Raw genomic sequence first — 23,248 nt, 5'->3', positions numbered from 1 at the left:
AGCCACTGTTTGTATCTATCATATTAAAAAAAATAAGCCTGAGTGAGTTGTGGGAAAGGTTAATAGAGTGCTATTATAATAAGTCATAATTCGGGTGAGGAGGACGGGAAAAAAGAAGCTTCTGTTCCTGATTTTTCCCTACTTTGTGAAATGAAATTGAGGCTCCATATACATATATGCTTATGTATAAACATATTGAATATGAGGATATTCTTTGCAAAAAAAGTATACAAAGATTCTTGGTACAACAGGGAAGAAATTGCATATAAGCAAAGAGCACTTAATGTGTTCTTTGTGGTTAACTGCTAAAAAAAAAGGTTGCTGCACTATATCTCTTGGCTTACACTTAGGCATACAAAGGATGTGTTGAAACAATGAAAACTCATTGGGATTTGGAAAAGACAGTCCTAGTGCACACATCTGTTGCGATTTCAGAGTGGCTAAAAAATACTGCCTCAAGCATCTGTAAAACCATTCATAATGGAAAGGGAATAATTCTTCACAATTATTTGTGTTTCTAGTTAGCCTGTGTTTTGCTACTGATACTTCAGACTAGAAAAATTATCACTATCCACAAATATCTCTGTCTTTGATAGAATTAATTTTTAATTTAAATTAAATAATGTATGTTCTGCAAAGGTGAAATCAAGAGCAGATATTCTTTCTGATATAGTGAGCAGTGTTTGCATTTGGGGGGCATATTGTTGGGATCTATATAATGGCAGTCATGGCAAGTATAGTGAATTTCAAAGCAGCCATCTACTGGAAGGCAAACTGTTGAGGCTGTTGCCTAAGATGCTCTATAATACCCTGGCTTTCATCTGTCTTTTTTCTGGACAGATCCATATTTCCAGATAAAGCACTGTCTTGCAGCTACTTAGATTTCTGGGTTTTTTAAAAAAGTGTTTTTGTAGCCTATGTGGGGCAAAAAGACATTCTCAAAAGCAATTATGACAGAGACTGGTTTTTTTTTTTAATGTTTTATGAAAGATGTTTTAAAAATTAAAAAGGAGCCTGAGGGTTGCCAAAGAAATTACCCACAGGTATGTTTGCCCATTTGTACAATATAGACTCTGATTACCAGATGACTTTTACCACACCTCTGAATTTCTGCATTGTGGAACAGGGATTACTAAAACATTCAAAATGTCAGGTAGTTAAAATGTGCTAATTGTAACAATTTCAGTCAGGAAAGCCCTTATTTTATTAATTCAACCAGTAGAGTTTACAGAATGAAGTATTATAATAACAAATCAGCTCTTTAATTTCGCTCTGTAACAACTAGGGCTTTTTAAAATCTCCATCTCATTCAAGTATATCTGCACTCTGTTCTTTAAGTATCACATTTGCTTAAGGTGAACCAGCACCCCAGTTTTTACATCCTGAACCTGGCAAGTGACATGGCAATTGGAAGATAAGGGTAGTTTATTTTTGTTGCTCCTTTCTTTCAGCCCTTGCCACCACTAACACTGTAGTAGTAAAGGTTAGGCTTGGATGGAGCTGTTGAATGAATTTATAAGAATAATATTGAATAAAAGATTGGATGATTCAGTACTGAAGTAGAAATAAAACTGTTGTAAAGGAAATTAATAAAATCCAGTTTAAAGCAGTATTTCAGGTTCAAGATAGCATCACTTATTTCTGAAGGCCGGATTTGTTAGTTGTTTCTAATAATCATATGCTGTTGGTTCGTCACAGTGTAAACTCATTCAAGTCAGCTTGGGAATCCTTTGCTCTTTGAAAATATTAGCTCCTCACCTGTTAAAAGGTAAATAGCTTAACTACATTTAAGCTAATAGATTTATATAACAGAAATGCTATGAATACACATTGTGTGTGTTATCTAGACTTATTACAAGCTGTGTAACTTTGCTGGAAAAGTGAAAAAAGGTCAGAAAAACTACTTGAGCTATGCTATATTTTTCCAGGGAAATGATACCAAATAGATGGAGTTCTGAAATTTGGAGGGCAATGTATATAGCTTGCAATGTACAGTATGTTAAAGGGAGATAGTGAGAAGTATCTTGCAAGCACGTAAGTCACCACTTGTTTCCAAAATTGGAAGGAGAAAATCTCTTGATACCAGTAGCTAGGAAACAAGGAGCTTGTATCTTGCTTATGGACTTCTGTTTGACCTTTCTACATGGACCTTCTGGGTGATCCAGGAAACTCCTTCAGGCAATTAAGTCTCTTAGAGTAGAAATGGTTAGTGTCTTCTTTGGCCAGAGATAAGCTAGTGGGATATGTGGACCTGGTGTATCAGTTAGCATTAGCTATGCTTACAAGGTTTGTATCTTGCAGGACACACATTCACTTGCTAGTAATTGAAAATTGATCAGCCAACCAAATCTGATATCTCAAGTAAAATGCAGATGTGAAAAATCACTCCAACCTAAGACAAGCATAGACATTTTCCTCTTCCTATTTCTGATTTCTTGCTTATATGAATCTTAAGAAATAGGGAAAAGCAATTTAAAAAGTGATTTTTAATTCAGAGCAATCTTGTGCCTTGTTTTTTAAAAAAAAAAACTCTTTTTAGTGTTTTTTGTTTCCTTTTTGTTATTTTTAAAGAGTTTGCAATTACCATAAAATTTGAAATTCATTGTTTAATTAATTTATTGACTGTATAGAACAAATTTTGTTATGTCCTCTTAAGAAATAACTAGAAATTTCTGTAAAACTCTTTTTTCAGTTTTTGTTATTAGGAAATTAAGTTTCCTAATATCGTTTTTATTCATTTTTCTCTTTTTTCATTTTCATTTCTTTTTTCTTTCTCTTTTTTTCCTTTTCCTTTTAAATAATACCACCACTATTTATAATTATTTAAAAGGAAAAGAAGAAAAAGAAATTGAAATGAAAGAAAAGAAAAGAAAAGAAAAATGAATAAAAACATTAGGAAATTACATAATTTTAAATTCCCTCCCATTGCATATTTGTGTCTACTTCCTTGTAACTTCTTTCTTTTGTTACAGTTGCATGAATTATATGCATAATGAAAATTGTGGGCATTTCACTTTTTAAGCCAGGAGGGTACTAGCACCCTGTAGGAAGTTTGTATGAAGATCACCTACCTGATCATGCATACAGAGGAAAGTTGAAACTTTCTACCTTTGGGCATATAAAAGTCTTTGTGCTGTCACCATATATAAAAACAAAGTTCCATGGGTTCTTTCTAACTTTTTATCATCAGTCCTAAAAGGAAAGTCTCTAGTTTCGATTGTATATTAATCTTTAGAATCCTCTGAATTAAAATATGTATTCGACCCCAAAATTTTTTAGCTTTTTTTGCATGTCCACCAAAGATGATAAAAAGTCCCCTCTGGTTGTTCACACTTCCAACATACATTTAAAGTCCCTTTGTACATTTTAGACAATTTATCTGGTGACAAATACCAACAATACATCATTTTATAAAAAAAATCTCTTTAAGATTATAGCACAGTGTAAATGTCAGTCATGCATACAAAGGAATGTGATGCCATTTGTTCCGATAGAAGCAGCAGGTAGCACAGCTGAATCTGGTGATTATCTGAGGCTATCAAAGGGTGGAAAGTCTAATGTTTTAACATATGGGTATATCTGGAGAAAATTTTACCAGTTACCATATGGTAGCTATCCAGCAAAATTACAGCAAACACTTTAATTCCCTAAATCTAGGGCTATAGAGTATTGAAGATATTTTAATCTGTTTTAAAACAGAGATAGACGTAGGCTACTGCTTTCTTGTAAGTCAGAAGTTGACAACTTTTTGGTGGCCAAAGGCTGCATTTTGGAGAGCAGGCAAAATGGGGAGGGACACATTATACATGTTGGTAGGACTAGAGAGGGAGGGGGGTTTTTTCCCCTTGTTTTTTTATCCTTGACATGCCTATTTTAGGACATATATTACAGCTTTCATATGTTTTCCAATTCACAATAACAGGAAACTATGCTTTTACTTTTCAGTGGTCAAGATGAGGAGGGAACTGCAGCCAAAAGACCACAGGTTACCTCCTCTTCTGTCACCTTGTTTCCTAGCCATTATTATGGGGTGGGGATGGGGGAATCTGAAGTTCTTTTTGCTTAATTCCATCTCTTACTCCTTTAGATTTGTGAAACATTGTGGAATATTTTTAGCACAGCAAAGGTAGCAAGTCAAACATCAGATATCAAATTAATTTTTTCCCCCCACCAGGCACTATGCCGGCTCCTGAGCAGATCCCTTTGGAAGACGGGCTGCAACAGACCACCCAAGAATCTTCTGCAAATCCAGCCATGGAAACAGAGGCTACTGCCACTACTATTCTAGCTTCTGTAAAAGAACAGGTATTTTTTTTTAAAAAAACAATCACAATAATTGTTGCAGATAGATGTAACCCATAGATAGATATATTGGGACTTCATGTTTAGGTAGTTTTGATCTTTCTTAACTTGCCACGTACTTGGGATAAATTTCATTCTTTTTTTAATCTCACCTTAACGTCTTATGTGGTCATCATCATACACTGTAGCAAGCAGTAACAAACTCTGATGTTTTCTGGGTAATAACTTGAATTTGGGTGTGCACAAAATGGAAAGTTTGTTTTATATCAGACTTGAAACAAACAGGTTGTGGCTTGGAAGTTTGTCCAAACTGTTCTAGGTGAATTGTAGTTTGGCAGAACTGAAACCAGGAACATTTTGGTTGTTCTGGCTGTTGGCTGAAACATAGTCTGGAGGTGTCTTCCTATCACTTTCTTTTCCCTACATTCTCTTAGCTGCCATCATTGGTACTCTTGCCTTCAAGAGCATCATATCCAGCTAGCCTGCCTGTTCTTCCCCCCATCTTCCAATCTTCTTCCTTCCTCTATCTCCCTCCCAATGATGTTGCACTTGGCTTCAGGCATGATATATCCAACCTGTCCACCCAACCTTCCCCATATCTTCCTAGCACCTTGTTTTCCTACCTTCTGTTAGAAGCTGCCCTTGGCTTCATATGAGACATGCACCCAGCAGACCAACCCCTCTCCAATCTTCTGGGTGCCTTCCTTTCCCACTACCACTTTCCTGCCCCACCCCCCACCCCCAAATTCCAGAGGCAAATGCAGCTCTGTGCAGTATGGTACAGCTATTTCTTCCAATCAAAGATTAAAGTTTGCTACTGGCAATCTCCTCTTCTGAAAAGATTACACCTTTTTGAGTTAGAAGTCAAAAGTATAGCATACTATTTAATTAAATCTATTGCTGCCTTTCCACAGCTTATTGCATGAGGATATTCATCTGCCCTTCCAAAAACATTTCAAATTTTAATTTGACAAATACACATGGTGCTATTGCAATTTTCTGAACTGGAAAAGTATCTTGTTACGAATGTAGCAAAAGCTCCTGAATGCGGCCCAAACCAGATTAAAATGCAATTGGGAAATATTGAAAAAAATACAATAAAAATACAATAAAACATAGATAATATGTTTTAAAACTAAAGAGTAATAAATTTAGTCACCAACCCCCATAAAATTCCAGGCTCACGATTCATGTGAAGTCCTGCAGGAGTTCACCACCTTGGCTTAACTGCAGCAGTGAGGATTGCTTGGTGCTGCTGTGGCATGGACTGAGCGGGAGCACCATATGACGGGAGTTCCCTCTTAGTCTGCACCACTGCAGTGCCGCCTGGCCTTGACATTCTAATTAAGTTGAGGCAAAGAGCTTGTGCCTTTTTCCCAGACAACAGGCAGGGAGCCTTGTGCTGGTAGCCAACCTGCTCCAGACCCCAGAGCCTCCAGCACATGAAGGAGCATCTCCCTCCAAACAGGTTGAATTAATTCCTCTCTTCTCTTCAAAAAAGGTTAAATTCTTTTCCTTCTCTCTACAAAACAGGTTGAATTAATATCTGTTGGGGGTTTTGGCTTCACAAGGTATATGATTGTTGTAAACTTTGTAAAATCAGTTTTTAAATTAATAAGTAGAGTTTAAATAAGTTCAGAATACATCCAGAGAAGGAGGAAAGAATGGGGAAAAATTAAAAAAAGACAAAAGAGGGTGTGATCTAAATGCTTTTTGTACAATGCTTTTCTTCTTTTTTCTAAATTCTTCTTTCATTATAATAACATATTGAAAGAAAGAGAAAGAAAGAAAGAGAAATATTGATTGCAGTTATCAGTGACTGGTGGATATTAATCTGTAAGCATGTATGTCTGGAGCCAGTTTGGTGTAGTGGGTAAGGTGTCAGAGTAGAAACCAGGAGACGGTGAGTTCTAGTTGTGCCTTGGGCACAAAGCCAGCTGGGTGATCTTGGACCAGTCACTTCTCTCACCCCTAGGAAGAAAGAACTGCCAAGTCACTTCTGAAAAATGCTGGCAAGAAAAGTGCAGGGGGCAGTGGCCAGGAGTCCAAAAGGACACAACTTTCAAGTGTGTAGGTGTTGTACTATTGTTCTTTCTAGTTTTCTAACTTTAAATAAGAAATGCATAAATATTTTAACGTGTCACTGTTACTTGTATTTGTAATTTACTCATGTTCTTGTATTATGGTGCACAAATTTGTACTTGGTTTCGTAAAATCTGCACAAAACATGTTTTTCACATCTGGAACATCAGAAATTAGAGGGAACATTGCAGGGAGGTGATAATGGGAGCAGGAGATGAGGTGGTGTATGTGACAATTTGGTGGTAGGCTGGGAAGAAGCTCAGAGTGGGGTGGTAGGTATAGATAGATGGACAGACAGATAGATAGATACACACACACACACATACGTGTGTGTGTGTACTGTGCACTCACAAAAATATATAAATTCACATAAGTATTGAAAACAATCAAATTCATAATAATAATATGTTTCTTTTTATGTATTATATCTAGTTCCTATCTGATTTTATGTGTTGATGTATTTATTTATTTATTATTTATTAGACAAATTTATATGGTCATTCAACTCACAGTGACTCCGGGCAGCTTACAAGATTAAAATCCATAAAACAAAACATACAACCCACGGCAGCAACAATTAATATATTATTATTATAGTATTAATTAAAATAGATATATAAACATGTGGTTTTTTAAGTCGATCTGTGGCCTGCAAGGATTCTTACATATGGTTAAGTGGCCCCTGTTTCTATTTGGGTTTGATACCGCTGGTGTAGAGCATCACTTTTTCGTGGCAAACTGCATTTCAGCGGTCTTGATCTCTTGGCAGTTAAAGCATTCACAAAGTGGGAGTTGCTATAGCCCAGCCTTTCTCAACCTTTTGACCCTGGAGGAACCCTTGAAATATGTTTCAGGCCTCGGGGACCCCTGCACATTCAGGCTCAAAAATAGGCCAGAAGTCACAAAATTGTTATATTCATTTCATGGGTTGTGTGTGTGTGTGTGTGTGTGTGTGTGTACACACACACACATATACATACATACACTAACAGTGTTCTTAAACTAAAAATAAAGAATGAAACTTACCTCTTTGATGTGAAGTTGCCGGAATTTGAAATAATTTTTTAAATAAATCATGATCTCCCAGCGAACCGCTAGGGACCTCTTGTGGAACCCTGGGGTTCCACAGAACCATGCTATTAACCTCAGGGTTTCTGGCAGAAACTCACTCCCATAGCCTTGAGAGTCTCCAAACCGCTACCAGGAACACATGATAGCATCTTTTAAAATGCATGCACGGTTGGACAATTGGACAATTTTCCAATAATAAGCATGTTCATTGAAGTTACTGCTAAGCTGTACCTGCTAACACTTCAGTTTCTTGGGATGCCTTGGGGCCCCAGGCTTATCAATAGGGTATTCTTATGGTGAATGCCAGATGGGAGACTGTTCTCTAGCTTATCGTATCCTCTTAATTTTGTTCTCATCTGAAATTATCAAAAAAGAACCTACACAAGCTCCTCAATTGGCTCCAGGAAAAAGAGCAGACTGCTTTAGCTACGTAAATGATTGAAAGGAAAGGAGAGATGATCCTGGTTTTCTGGTCTTCCTTATCTTCTAGTCACATAAGTAGGAGATCAAAAAAACTACAACTACTTTGTGAAAGCAAAAAGAAAAGGAAAGCAGCAGCAGCAACTTGTCCTTTCTGGGAACCTGTCATGTTCACTGTTTCAATGTAGTTTATACATCGTAACGTTTCACACGCCATGGCGCTGACGCACATTTCTGTTTGGGAGGGAGCTGCTGTGAAACTTTGTACCAAGCTCTGTATCTGTGTTCATTACAATGGAATGTGTTTGGGTTATGTTATCTGTTCAAGGCCTTTTCCCGCAGACCATCAGAAACGGTTAGGAGCACCTGGGATTGTGAACTTGAGAAGATTCTACGGGGGGAGGGATTTCATTTGCACCGAGGGTTTTTAGTTTGAATTTGGCGCGCTTTCATCATTCTCAGCCTTCTCTGTGATCCTGCATACTATTCTTTAATAAATCAGATATCTCTGAATTCCTGCTCATGACTCTGATGATGTTTTAGAATAGGCAACCATTACATAAAGCTGAGAATCCCCAAAGTTGTACCGTTAGCTCCTACCAAGATCAGTTTCTTGCGAGGGAAAATAGTTAACGATGGCTGAGTCCAAGCTCACAACCGGGGGACTTGAGGAGATGGCTAGCTTGATGCCCGAGTCAACGGTCAAGAGCGGAGAACTGAACCTCACCCCAGAACCTTCAGACTCCCGGGATGGATCGAGTTCCAATTCTGAGGTGGAAGAATCTAACGATGGGGAAGAGCCAGAGCAACCGGCCCCCAGCAAATTGCTCTCAGAGTTGATCACCTTGGATGAAGTAGGGGAACCCCAGCCAGGGACATCGGGGGCATCCTGGAAGTATTGGTTCCCACTAACCCCAGACAAAGAATCTACTACGGTGTCAACAGAGAGAAAGCCGAACACGCGAGGGAGGGAGGTCTCTCAAACCCCTGAAAGACTAAGAGTGATGGAGGCCAAACTAGAATTGATAGAGTACATGCTAAGAAGCCTGTCTCTGTCACTGGAGGGGCAGGGGAGGCGCGGAGAAGATCCCAGCTTCCCGCAACCATCCCCCATCCTCCCATCTGGACCGCTGGCAGAGCAGGGCCGGAGATGGCTCCGGGATGAATCTCCACCCCGCAGGGCTCAATCACCAGTGTCCCCACCCCGAAGAGGGAAAGCTACCGTAACCTGGGGCCCAACCACTCAAGTGGCTGCCGATTCCACTCCAACCGGAGTGGGGGTGGGAGACTTTTCTGTCAAATTTGATGGGATCCAACAAAGTTATCTTTCTTTTTAACTAATGCTAAAAGTTATATGAGGCAGTTTGGAGCATACTTCCCTTCCAAAGAGGCCAAAATAACTTCCATTGCTACCAGGTTGAAGGGTCGAGCGGCTGACTGGTATGTTCAGTTAAGTGATGCTGACTCCCCTGCACTTGATTATTTCGATGATTTCATGTGGGTGTTAAAGCTGCATTTTGAGGATCCTCTGGCCAAGGCAAGAGCTAAGAAGGCACTGAAGGATCTTACCCAGGGCCAAATGTCCGTAGCTGATTACGCCCTAGAGTTTAAGGCTCTAGCTGGGAAAATCCCTGACTGGTCTCAGTCAACCCTAATAGAACAGTTTAAAGAGGGACTCAACCAGGACGTCCTACAGTGGGCGTTGTGTAGAGACAACCCAGAGTCCTTGTACGACTGGATCTGTCTGGCAGGGAAGGCTGAGCACGCTCAGCATCCCTTCATGCAAACTAGAAAACCTGAAAAACCACCTGCCACCATGAGAGGACACCAAAGTGCTGCGACTGCTGCCCGGCCAGGCTGTAGAGCTTGGGATGAGGAGAGAGATCGGCGCTACGCGAGGGTTCAGTGTCTCCGATGCAGAAAGGAGGGCCACCGAGCAGCTGATTGCCCAAAAGCCAAAGCTGGAGATCAAGCAGGGAAGCCGCTGGCCAAATCTCCCCCTCCCCTCGCGGCAGATGACAGCAGCCAAGGGTGCAGCCAACGCTGAGGAAGTAATCTACTTCTCAGGACAGGCTGAAGACGACTCTAAGGAGCCGGTGGGAAACGCCAGCCACCTGCCATGAAGAGCGCCTGCGGGCAGGTGGAGGAGGATGGGCGCAAGGATGCTATGGTGAGTGCTGACTGTCCCACTTTAGCAGTAAAAGTGAAATTGGGATACCGCACAAAGACTACAGAGGTCTGGGCTTTGGTTGACTCTGGGTGTTCCAGGTGTTTAATTCACCCTGATCTGGTTGCTGCTTTGGACCTGCCTAGCTTCCCACTCCAGCAGCCTTTGATCTTCACACAGTTGGATGGTTCAACAGCCGGGGGGGGGTGGCTGGCAACCCATTTCACTGGAACTGTCGCAATGCAAATGGGCAGCCACCATGAGACTTTGAAATTCATTGTAGCACCTGTTGGCAATCCCTTGGTAATCCTGGGGATCCCCTGGTTGACCTATTGAAGCCCCTATATAAACTGGGAGCACAGAACTGTGACTTTTAAAGATGGTTTTTACCAAGCTCCTACAGCGGAGAGAGTTGCACGTGTGGGGGTTGGAAGGGCAGCGATCGCCGCACCGCGCCCTAACTTGCCACATTTAGAAGGCTTGCCTGTTCAATACCAAGACTTTGCAGATGTATTTGGGGAGATGGAAGCAGATCAGCTACCCCCTCCCCCACTGGAAAACTGACTGTGCGATAGAGTTGGTCCCCAATGCTCAATTGCCCAAGCCAAAAATTTATCCGATGACTCAGAAGGAGCTTGAGGCATTATGGGACTTCATTGACAAAAATCTGTTAAGGGGGTTTATTGAACCTGCAAATTCCCCAGTTGGGGCCCCTGTGCTATTCCGGGAAAAGAAAGATGGCACGCTTCGACTCTGTATGGACTGTCGAGGGTTAAATTCCATCTCTGTTGTCAACAAGTACCCTCTTCCGCTCATGAAGGACATGTTAGCTCATTTGTCAAAGGGCAAGATTTTCTCCAAGCTTGATCTTCGCGAAGCCTATTTCCGCATTCACATAAGAGCTGGGGATGAGTGGAAAACTGCTTTTAATTGCCCACTAGGATCGTTTCAGTACAAAGTCCTCCCTTTTGGGTTAGTAGGGGCACCCGGGGTCTTCATGCAGTTGATTAATGAAGTATTACATGATCATTTGTTTAAAGGGGTCCTGGTTTACTTAGATGATCTCTTTTACACTGAAACTGAGGAGGAACGCGAACGCCTCCTCAAACAGGTGTTACGCAAACTTAGAGATGCCAAACTCTGTGCCAAACTTTCCAAATGTGACTTTCACAAAACCCAACTTGACTATCTGGGCTCTCGGGTGTCTGACAAGGGTATTGAGATGGACCCTGAAAAAATTCAGGCGATTCTAAGTTGGGAACATCCCCGCACCCAGAGGCAATTGCAAAGCTTCCTAGGGTTCAGTAATTATTATCTCCAGTTTATCCAGGGGTTCGCTGAGATTGCCTTGCCTCTCACTGATTTACTCCGTACCAAGGGCTTGGGGGAGACACGGAAAGAAAAACGTCCTGGGGCTGTGCTGAATTGGATGCCTGAATGCCAGGCAGCATTTGAAAAGCTGAAAACCCTTTTCACTGCTGAACATATTCTACAGCACCCTGGTCCCGAACACCCCTTTGTGGTCCAAGTTGATTCTTCTGACTCCTCAGTTGGGGCTATTTTGTTACAGAGGGATTCTGCAAATCACTTAAAACCCTCTGCTTATCTGTCCAGGAAATTTTCTGAAACTGAACGCCATTGGCATGTTTGGGAAAAGGAGGCGTTTGCTGTAAAAGCCGCTTTGGAAACCTGGCGTCATCTCCTTGAAAGCGCTAAATGCCCTTTCGAGGTTTGGGCTGATCACAGGAATTTGCAAGCCCTCCACACCCCCCGGCGTCTCAGTCCTAAACAAATTCGCTGGGCTCAGTTTTTCAGTCACTTTAACTTCCAGTTAAAATTTATTCTGGGAAAGAAAAACTTTCTGGCCGATGCTTTGTCACGTTTACCTCAGGACCTTGACCAGGTGGCAGATGTGGTTGGGACTGTTCTCACTGAACCACAACTGGGCTTGGTTGCTGTCATCCGGATCCAGACCCACGCGCAGGCAACCCCACCCCCAGCCCAGTCTGGGAAGCGGAAAGTGCAAGTTCCTTGTCAGTTACGGAAGGACTTTCTCCAGGCACTGAAATCTGACACTTGGTTGCTAGCTAATAGAGACAATGTTTCTTTTGAAAACGGTCTGGCGTGGGTGGAACACCGCCTCTATGTGCCTGAAACTTTAAGAGCTGGTGTTTTGCAGCGTTCCCATGGTGATAAACTTGCTGGACACTTTGGTTTTGTCAAGACCTTGCATTTGGTTCGTCGTCAATTTTGGTGGCGAACCTTAAGTTGTGATGTAAAAGACTATGTTGCTTCCTGTCCTGTTTGTGCCATGTCAAAACAAAAAGGGGGGAAACCACAGGGGTTTCTACAGCCAGTGGCCAGCCCATCCCATCCCTGGGACGAGATTTCTATGGATTTTATTGTGGATCTTCCTCCCAGTCAGAAGGAAAGTGTAATTTGGGTTGTAAAAGATTTTTTCTCCAAGCAAGCGCATTTCATTCCATGTGCATCCATCCCGTCAGCCCCACAATTGGCGCGCCTATTTCTCCACCACATCTACCGCCTCCACGGTAGCCCCTCCCGTTTGGTCAGTGACCGCGGGACACAGTTTACTTCCCAGTTTTGGAAATCATTTTTAAAATTGATTGGCACCAAACAAGCACTATCCACATCGTCCCATCCTCAGACTGACGATTCTACTGAGATTTTGAACTCCACTCTTGAACAGTTTCTGAGAGCATACATTAACTACCATCAGGACGATTGGGTGGACTTGTTGCCTTTTGCTGAAGTTGCTTATAACAATGCTGTGCATCAAAGTACCGGACAAATCCCTTTTCGCCTGGTTTCTGGTCATGACTTTGTTCCCATCCCTGAACTGCCACAGCCCCCTTCCCAAACATGTTCTACATCTGACTGGGGTGTTAAGCTGCCTAATTCCTGGCCAGTCATTCAACAAGCTTTGGCTGACGCCCATGCTGCTTACAAGTCTCAAGCTGATAAGCATCGCTCTTTACAACACGACTTCAAAGTTGAGGATCAGGTGCATCTATCTACTTAATTTATCAAATCACCTCAACCCTCTAAAAAACTTGCTCCCAAATTCATTGGTCCTTTTCCTATTGTTGGTCTTGTCAATCCAGTTACTGTTAAATTGGAACTGCCTCACAATTTAAAGCGCTTGCACCCTGTTTTCCATTGCAGCTTGCTTAAGCCTGTGCACCACTCACCACATTGGCACCCTCAACCTCCTCCTCCCGCTCCAATTATGATTGACGGCCAACAACACTTTGAAGTCAAGGACATCGTTGATTCTCGCAAGCTATTGAGGCACCCTGCAGTATCTGGTCCGATGGAAACACTTTCCTCATCCTGAATGGGTGTCTGCCCACCATGTTAATGCTCCTGATTTAGTTCGCCGTTTCCACCTTGCTTACCCTTTGAAGCCTGCTGCTTAATGTATTCTTCATTTTTGGGGGGCAGTATGTCATGTTCACTGTTTCAATGTAGTTTATACATCGTAACGTTTCGCATCCCATGGCACTGACACGCGTTTCTGTTTCGGAGGGAGCTGCTGTGAAACCTTGTACCAAGCTCTGTATCTGAATTCCTTACAATGGAATGTGTTTGGGTTATGTTCTCTGTTCAAGGCCTTTTCCCGCAGACCATCAGAAACTGTTAGGAGCACCTGGGATTGTGAACTTGGGAAGATTCTACAGGGGGAGGGATTTCATTTGCACCGAGGGTTTTTAGTTTGAATTTGGTGCGCTTTCATCATTCTCAGCTTTCTCTGTGATCCTGCATACTATTCTTTAATAAATCAGATATCTTTGAATTCCTGCTCTTGAGTCTGATGGTGTTGTAGAATAGGCAACCATTACAGGACCTCTGAAAGAAACCTGAGTGGAGGAAGATACCAGCTCAACCTCCACAGACTTTACAGCTTCACTCTGAATGGCTTTTTTTCCTCCTCACTTTCTTCTTTCTCACCCCTGCTATGTACAGTAATTTGGTTTTATTCAGAGCAGTTTGATACCTTTACCTGGAGTTTAGTATGGGCATGCTGGTCCAGAGTATATTGAGATCATAGAAACCATGAAAAATTAAATTTGTGTGTGTGTCTGTGTGTGTGTAGATTGGAAAGAGATATATCAGCCACTGAATATATTGGAAAGAGACATTTGGATAGATGAAGATAGAAGGATTTGGTGCTTACACTGACACGTCCTAACAAAGAAAAAGCCACAAAGGCATGTGGCAAAGCTGATAATCTGAAAAAAAAATTGTATATCAGAATGACAAGGTAATAGAAAAAAAAAAAAGTAAGATCAATCAGCATGGTTTGGTGATTGTATGCGCATTCTGAAGTTTAGAGTCTCTGTTATGTGTGAGGTTAGACTTCTACAGTTAAACTAAGGGACTAGGGATTTCATGGACAATACTTGATGGGAACATTGTGAGATTAATTCTAAAACTAGCATTTAAAGTTTTCTTTGGTAAACAAGTTTTAATTTGAGTTGCTGGGAAGTGTAAGATGGATTTTAAAGGAGAAACAAGCATTCCCAAAATATTTTCTTCAGATCACAAGCAAATTCAAGATAAAAAGGTGCTTTTCCTGTTGTTTTGAAGGGAAAGAATCAAAGGCATTAAATAATATGGATTTTCTGAATATTCAGATTTCTGTTGATATTGCCATGTCACTTGTTCATAATGAAGCACTTCTCTTGTATGGCAGAGAGCCCAGAGTTGAGTGTTTTCCAATATAATTATTTACCTTTATTTAGCCCAAACTGTTGTTTGCTGTTGCCTCTTGAACTTCCTTTTTAATTCAGGTGAAACCTCTTATTTCAGTGAGTTTCTGTTTGCAAAATAATTCAGGTTGCTATACCATAACCATTTAAAACTGTGCTGGAAGTGCTCAGGTAAATAATTCCTTATAGTCAGCTTGTTTTCATCCAGCTGGTGGAGCAGATAATAAGAGCTGCAGAATGAAATTGTTAAAAAAAGAAGTTATCCTGTATTAATGATCTCAAAAAGCTAAGCAGGATTGGACCTAGTTAGTACTTAGATGGGAGAACACTAGGAAATATCAAAACTGTAAATTAGACTGAGAAGTCAACCATTCTTTACCAAAGCAATAACAAAACATTTCTGTACTGTTGTCAAGAAAAATGCATGGACATGTTCATGAAGTCACTAGGAGCCAGGCTTGACTCAAAGGAGATTTAAGCTTTTTTAGAAAACCAGGGTGTGTCTATGAACTCCTTCCAGTTGCAACATATGCAGTCTAGCTGTGGTCTAGACCAGTGTTTCTCAACCTTGGCAACTTTAAGATACGTGGACTTCAACTCCCAGAATTCCCCAGCCAGCAGGTTGTTCTTGTTTGTACTAACCTTCATGAGCAATAACTGTTTATCCCAGATTATACTTTTCTTTGGTGTATCTTTATTAGACTATATTTTAATTTAATTTAATTTTTGAAAACTTTTGTAAGAGAAAGGTGTAAGTGGAAGATCAAGCCTTCAAACTTGACAGCTACTCATACACCACATTTATATTCACAACCATCCTTTCTAAAGATCATCTGCAAGAGTTTTGTAAATATGCTTACAAAGCCTATTTTGATATTTTTTAAAAGATGCTAACTGCCAGGACAAGTTAGATTTATCACTTTTCTTATAAATAGGCACTGTCATTGAAAGATTGAAAGAACATCCTTAGGCCAGTGTTTCTCAGCTGTGGCTACTTTAAGATATGTGGAATTCAACTCCCAGAATTCAACTGCTAAACCCATGGCTGGCTGGGGAATTCTGGGAATTGAAGTCCACACCTCTTAAAGTTGCCAAGGTTGAGAAACACTGCCTTAAGCCATTGTTAAATGGAGGGATCGCTATTAATGTATGTATGTATGCATGTATTTAATTATTTATTTATTTTATATCCCGCCTTTATTATTTTTATAAACAACTCAAGGCGGTGATCATACCTCCTTCCTCTTCCTCTTTTCCCTACAACAACCACCCTGTGAGGTGAGTTTGGCTGAGAGAGAGGGACCAGCCCAAGGTCACCCAGCCAGCTTTCATGCCTTAGGCGGGACCAGAACTCACAGTCTCCTGGTTTCTAGCCCGTTGCCTTAACCACTAGACTAAACTAGCTCTCTGTATAAAGAGACTAGTATAGGGGATCCACCAATAAGAGTCTTTAATAACTCAGAATTAAGCCCTCTCCTTTCTTTATCATTTTAAAATTAGAGATATCAGAGGGAGTATAGGGTCAATCTAGGTTGCAGTAATGACTTAGATGAGGGATTTGATTATATGGTGTATCACTTAATGTTTAAAGTACAATAGTTCAATCTGTCAGAGAATTATCTGGATAATACTGCTAGAATGTAGTGTGGTTGTTCTCCTTAATTGTTTGGACTAATTTTTTTTTCCTATTCAAGGTGAACTATATGTGCTTATGAGGAAAATGCTTTAATAAAAGGCTAATATGTAAAAGACTCTTTTTAAATATCAAATTTGTACGTTAAACTTCTTTAAAAAAATGCTTTGCTAGAGTGTGCTATATTTCAGCTAGAGTTCCCAATGTTAGCTTGAGTACCATTCTGAATGAAAGCGACAAGATTTGTTATTATGTCTGAATTTTCCCTATTTGATTGCCAAGAGCCAGGAAACCAAGGATATTTTCTTCCATTGTTTTTGTTTAGTTTAATTTGCTAAACTGAAGTCATTTATGACTGAGAAGACTGAAATAAAATTGCTTTGTTGTTCTTAAGGAAGAAATATTAATATGAAATGTTTTTCATTTTGGTGTCCATGCAGTGTAATTTCCCTTACTCTATTCTCCCTGTATTCCATGTATCAACAACTGCAGTTAGGAGTGAATTATGATACTGAGTCCATTCTGGTATTTTTTAATCTACTATACCAATGCTCTGAACCATATTATTGTTAAAAACCTGCAGTAAATGCATTCTTGCTGCTATCCTGCCATATTCTTTCTGAAAATTTGTAAAGCAAAAATAGTAATACAAGTGAATTTTGCAGACAGTGGTATAAAACCTACCATATAAAAGAAAACTCTTCTTAAAGTGCACTTACAAGATATAGAGAAAACATTCTCATATTTTAATAGGGAAATATTCTTTTTGTGTAGTACTCAACATTTCTCAACAGTTCATGAGAGGGGGCTAAATAGTAAAATTTTGGGACAATGAACTCTCTTGTGCACCTTGAACTTTTGTTTAAAAATAACAATGTATATTTTTTAGGTATGTTGTCTATCATGAAGACTTACACATATGAATGAAGTGAATCTATACATACTGTCAAAATGTTTTCTATTTTATCTAAGCAGACTTTATTTATTTATTTATAAGTATTTTGTGTCCTTTATTCAGTTAAATATAAGCGGAGTACAAACTAATAACTATGCATGTAACATATAACAAAATAAAAATAATATCAGTATCAACAAGCCATAATTAAACCATCAAGAAACTATAAGAAGTGGAGGTAAAATCTTTAAGCATACCCCCCTCACACACAAAACCAACTAAAATACTTTATAAAGAGCAGTCAAATATAGGAGGACGAATTTGTCCCAGCGCCTGAACCTGCAAAGTGTAACTTTGGTTTCAAATCATGTGTTAAATCTTGGTTTATTATGCAGCTAATTTTGACAAATTGGGATGTTATAGTCAGTGACTTCCAGGGCTTGATATTTGTCACGAAGAGTCTTAGGTATGGATAAAAATTTGTGAAAAATCTATACTAGAATGAACAAAAGAACATGTTACTAATAATAACTTGGCTAAACATCCTGATTATGGAACTCCTCCCAAAAGAGGTGATATGAGATGGGTAGTAAAAATATGTGCATACCGTCATACTTCTAATGCTATGTGGTGGTTTGTTGTACTCTAATGCTGATCCTAGTTACTGTATTGCTTTTGCTCCTGTGCAGTTTACATTACTACTTTTGCGTGCTTGGATATCACAGGACACAACTTACACTTTTATTAAATTAAATACAGTGACTGTCTTTTGGTGAGCAAAGTAGATTTGTAGTTGAGGCAATGATATACCTTTATAGGTCTATTTTTTCCAGTTGTTTCAATTGACCTTTTTATAGTCTTCTGAGAATAAGACATCTTTACACTTTTTATTTGAGCCCCAGTTGGAAAGAGAGAGATAGGTGTACAGGCAGTAGCTGTAATTACAAACCTGGTTACCTGATGAAAGTTTGAGGTAAATCAGCCAAGATCCTATCTTTGTCTGGAACAGAATAAGCAGCTCATTTGTGTTTAAAAAAAAAAAAAAAAAGGAAAAGGGTTTCCTGAGGAGTTGGTGCTATAGCCATTGCTTATCACTTAAATATATGACCCTTCTTCAAGGCATTAGTTACTGAACTGATTGTAAATTTTCTAAGCAAAAACTTAGTTTTTCCTATTATAAAGCTTCTCACTCCAATTACAGTAAACTAATTTCAAGTCATATGGTATTTTGTATGCGTACCTGGGCCATTTGACCAAGTACAAGTGTGGCATGATCCTGCCACACAGTATTTTTCAGTAGCTCGGAATTTTCTGGCTTCAACTTTTGAGCAGTGAAAGTCTGTTCTTATACATGGGTCCCTAACCGTTTTTAGATGAAAGAAAAGTTTGTGCTTTACGTATAATTCATATTTATCTTAGCAGAATCTTGTTTGGGGATGTGTGAACCAGTTTTTATTTTATCTGTACCACTATTAAATGTATTTTAAATCCTTTTCTTTGAATTACAGGAACTCCAGTTTCAAAGACTCACCAGAGAACTTGAAGTGGAAAGGCAAATCGTTGCCAGTCAGTTAGAAAGATGCAGGCTTGGAGCAGAATCACCAAGCATTGCAAGCACAAGGTATCCATCCATGTTTAATTTTCAAATTGTCAACTACTTCCTCAAAATAAACCTTTATTTCATCACAGCATGAATTACCAAAATCTTTCAATATATGAATATCACATTCAGCATTATTTCACTGCTGCTTTCCTGCCAGCAACCTGGGAATCATGGATTTAGCTCTATGGCAGGGAAGGCAGGTGACAGATTGGAATCATCACTGGCACTTCTGTCAGTGATTTGAAGTATATCAGTAACAAAACCCTACAGTTCTCCTTGCTTTAAATTAAAGCACAGCAGTGGAAGAAAGTGGGATGAACTTTGTTCATTTTGTATGACTATATTTTGAGATTAATTCCGCTACAGAAAACAAATGTATAGATGTGCATGTGTTCTGAAGCTCCATTAACCCTTAATTCTAACAGTATCCCCACTGACAACTATTTTACACCTAACTCTGGCCTTTAGATTTATAGGGGGACTCCCCCACCCAACACAAACATAATTAATCTTGAACATCTGAAGTCTGTCTGTTCCTGCTCTCAAGTTGATGCGGTTGCTTCATTTATTCATGGATTCAACAGAGTGATTTGGTGGTTCCACATGATAATTCACTAAATTGCAGCAACTGGGACATCAGTGTAGCCCTGCTAAATAGTGACAAATATTATCACACTTCTACACTATTAAATTAACTTTTAACTTGAAGCAGATGCATGGAAAAATCTATTAACATTTGTCTGTGTGGCACTATGCTATTGATATAAAGGTAAAGGTAAAGGTTTCCCTTGACGTAAAGTCCAGTCGTGTCCGACTCTAGGGGGCGGTGCTCATCTCCGTTTCAAAGCCTTGGAGCCGGCGTTGTCATAGACACTTCCGGGTCATGTGGCCAGCACGACTCACGGAACGCCATTACCTTCCCGCCGAAGCGGTACCAATTAATCTACTCACATTTGCATGTTTTCGAACTGCTTGGTGTGCAGGAGCTGGGACGAGCAACGGGCGCTCACCCCGCCGCGCGGTTTCGAACCGCCGACCTTCCGATCGACAGCTCAGCGGTTTAACCCGCAGCGCCACCGCGATATAGATAACAAATTTAGAATTTCGGGTCCAGGTATTTCTCATTTCTGTGTAGAAATGTGTTAAAAAGAACCAATTTGCTTCTGAATTTCAACAATTGTTTGCTTGTGTGCATATGAGAGAAGGAGTTGGAAATTGATGTATTGATACAAACATATTCTGAGCTTGCAGTCTTTAGAGCATCTCACTCCTCTGTGCTGGATACAGTACTAGGCTGAATGGATCTATGGTTTGATCTGAAAGGCAATGTATTTTGATGATGTATATGGGATAATTAAAATACTGGTTCCAGTTCATTCTTCCAAAGGATAGATGTTCACTGCATGCTTACTGAATTCTACATAACATTACAAGAGACAATATCTTAGGGTGATTTGTAAAATTACAATGTACAAATTACAATGGGTAATATAGATACCAAGCAATAAGATGTGCATGAAATCATTTAAGCTATCTTTCCATAGAAGCTCCTGATTGTAATATTGAAGAAATATAGGTACCTTTTCCATTTTGGAAATAATGAAAAAACATGCACTGAAGATGAACTGATTTTTTTAAAATCTTTTTTAAAATGAAAATCAGAGTGTGACTTTTTCAATATTAGTACTTTCTTTAGATTATTCTGTCCATTTCTCATTAGTAATTCTATCCCTTTCACTGGATTCTCCAGCACCAAGCCCAGGTCGTCTTCAAAGGCTCTCAATTTATATGTCCCTTTTTAAATTTTTACACCCATTATCCCCTCATCTTGCCTTATATCTCTGTTCAAAACTTCCAAAATCAATATAAACAAAGGTGGGGATAATGGACAACTTATCTTGTTCCCTTTTGAATCTTGCATGTTTTTGTTAAATCTCCATTAACAATGATTTGTGCTTTCTCTAATGTATACTGTATATCGATTTTACCCATTTTATAAAATTCTCTCCAAAGTCCATATTCTCTAAAACTTTGAACAAAAGAGGCCAGTTAAGATGTCAAAACTTTAAATAACAAGATTTTCTTAATCGAGAAAGGAGGTACAGGGTCCAAGGGATTAAAAGTAAATACAGATATTGAATCTGAAGCTTTTGGTTTTAGAACTTCCCATTCAGTATTTCTTCTATTATGTTTACAAACTCTGAACTTTCAGTGAGCAAAGCAATCAAATATATCAGGAGGTTGGAAACACCTTAAAACAGTGACTGCACTTTCAGGATTAATTAAAATGGATATATAAAACATTCTATTGATCAAATCATTTGTAGCTTCTGAAAATTAGTATTGTTTAGCTACTTGTGTCTCAAATTCAGTATGCCAAGGTATAAATGAGACTTTTGCCTGTGTGTGCAACCTCTTTAAGATATTACTGTCTACAGATTTTGATTTCAACAAAAATATAGTTCCCTATTTCATGTGAAATGGGAAGTTACAAGCACCAGCTTTGGAATAAGTAATCGAACTTCAAACCACATTTTAATAATTTGACTTGTTCTAATAATCATAATAGTTAACAGCATAAAACGGGTAATATGCTGGCTTAATAATGTGTCAAGTGAATGAGCCATGAGTGCAGGTAAGATGCAAGTACGTAAGAGTGTTATTCACATGATAATGCCTGAGGGCACCACTGCATGGGAATCCTTTTGAGTTCATATATCAGTTTTTAAGTAATCATTGAGGTTTATTTACCATCTCTTCATATGAATAGTAATCTGAGATAAATATTTTAAAACATTTACATAATGTGAAGATATTTTGCTTGTGGGAGAAATAGTCTAAGATATTTAATTTTCCATAAATATTTTAGAGCCTATAGGAAGAATATGAGACTAAATCCAGTTAATTGAGTAACTGATAATTTACCCATCTGTTGTACTGTTTTAATAAATATTGGTGTGGAATGTTCATAATTAGCAATACGACGAAATATACCATCAGGATATAATAATAATTTGTTTTTGTCCATTTTTTTGTCCAGTTGCATGGCAAGATAGGCCAATGATAGGTTTCAGTGTTAAATTAAATGTAAGAGGAAATAAAGGGCATTCTTGGTAAGTCCCAAGCAATATCTTGATAGATGAGGAAATAATTCCATGTGTAATATTTCTGGCAAAAGACTTAGAATTGCACACGTTAATCCACTTGAGAATGAAAGACGGAAATCCATATTTGGCCAAGAATTTAAATTGTGCCATATCAGAGGCTATTTCCCTATCCAGGGAAAACATCACTGCAAATTTCAGTTTTTAGAATATATTTCTACCGTATCAATTTACTGTACCTAATATTACCCAAGGCTTATTGCTGTCTTATGAAACCAGATTGCGTAGGATGGTCAATCGAAGGTGAAATCATCTGTGGGCTGTGTGCCAACATTGTTGTCAGAGGTTTTGATACCAGCATTTAATAAAAACATCAGACAGTAGCTTGCACAATCAGCAAAATATTTACCAGCTTTCAAAATTATAGTTGCATAAACCTCATTAAAGGAAATTGGAAAACAATATTTAAAAAGCATCATTATAAACTTCCAAGAAGATAGGATTGAGTGGTATATATTAAGTGTGTGTGTGTATATACATACATGTATAGCATGTTTAGATTTTTCAGATATTGAAATATATGGACGTATCCATCACTAGAATGTCTGGCCCTCAAGCCCCATTGTTGCGGAAGAATTAAAAGTTGCCCTATATCTACCAAATTTAACATATAAACTTGTAGCATCTTCCATGTATGAGAATAAAATTCAGTGTATGAGAAGCATACAGTCTAATGAAGGATTTAAATCTTGATTAAAATCTCTAGTGATAATTATTTGATCCATAGCAATATGGTTATTAAAACATTTAATCATCAAAAAAATTTTTACTTCTTGTACCATTACAAATTTTGAAGACTTGCCAATCAACATAACTATATCCCTGGCAGATTTTGAATTCCCTCTGGTTGTATGTGACCAACCCATCCTTTAGATAAAAGGTCTTTCTCAGATAGAAGCACCTAAATTTCTTGTTTAAACAAAACCTTCCATTTTTAAATAACCAAGTATAGTAACTGTCTCCTCAGAGAAGAACCCATAAGGCCTTTTATAAACTACAAATACAACTTAATTAAAAGAAAACTGCAGATGAAAATGAACAATATTTCCATTACTCAGGGAAAAGAACAAGAATTGAATTTCCATTTAAGAAACTTTTTGAAGAACTAAAAAAAAAAAGTATGAAACCCACAAATAATTTTAAAAAAAAAAGAAAAAGATGTAAAAGATTGAATAAGA

At 38.9% G+C, this 23,248-nt stretch overlaps 1 protein-coding gene across 5 annotated transcripts in view; it reads left to right on the top strand.

Annotated features, from left to right (window-relative positions):
* Positions 1-23,248, top strand: part of PKP4 (plakophilin 4) — a 150,463-nt gene that overhangs the window by 33,821 nt on the left and 93,394 nt on the right. For all 5 annotated transcript variants that reach the window (XM_063318338.1, XM_063318341.1, XM_063318339.1 and 2 more), the window contains exons 2-3: positions 4,175-4,305; positions 18,812-18,924. In XM_063318338.1, coding sequence (XP_063174408.1) covers positions 4,180-4,305; positions 18,812-18,924 — 239 coding nt within the window. In that variant the 5' untranslated portion in view covers positions 4,175-4,179. The remainder of the gene's footprint in view (positions 1-4,174; positions 4,306-18,811; positions 18,925-23,248) is intronic.

The sequence above is a fragment of the Candoia aspera genome, chromosome 1 (genome assembly GCF_035149785.1).
Source record: "Candoia aspera isolate rCanAsp1 chromosome 1, rCanAsp1.hap2, whole genome shotgun sequence".
Classification (NCBI taxonomy): Eukaryota; Metazoa; Chordata; class Lepidosauria; order Squamata; family Boidae; genus Candoia; species Candoia aspera.
This window is presented reverse-complemented; position numbering and strand designations above follow the sequence as displayed.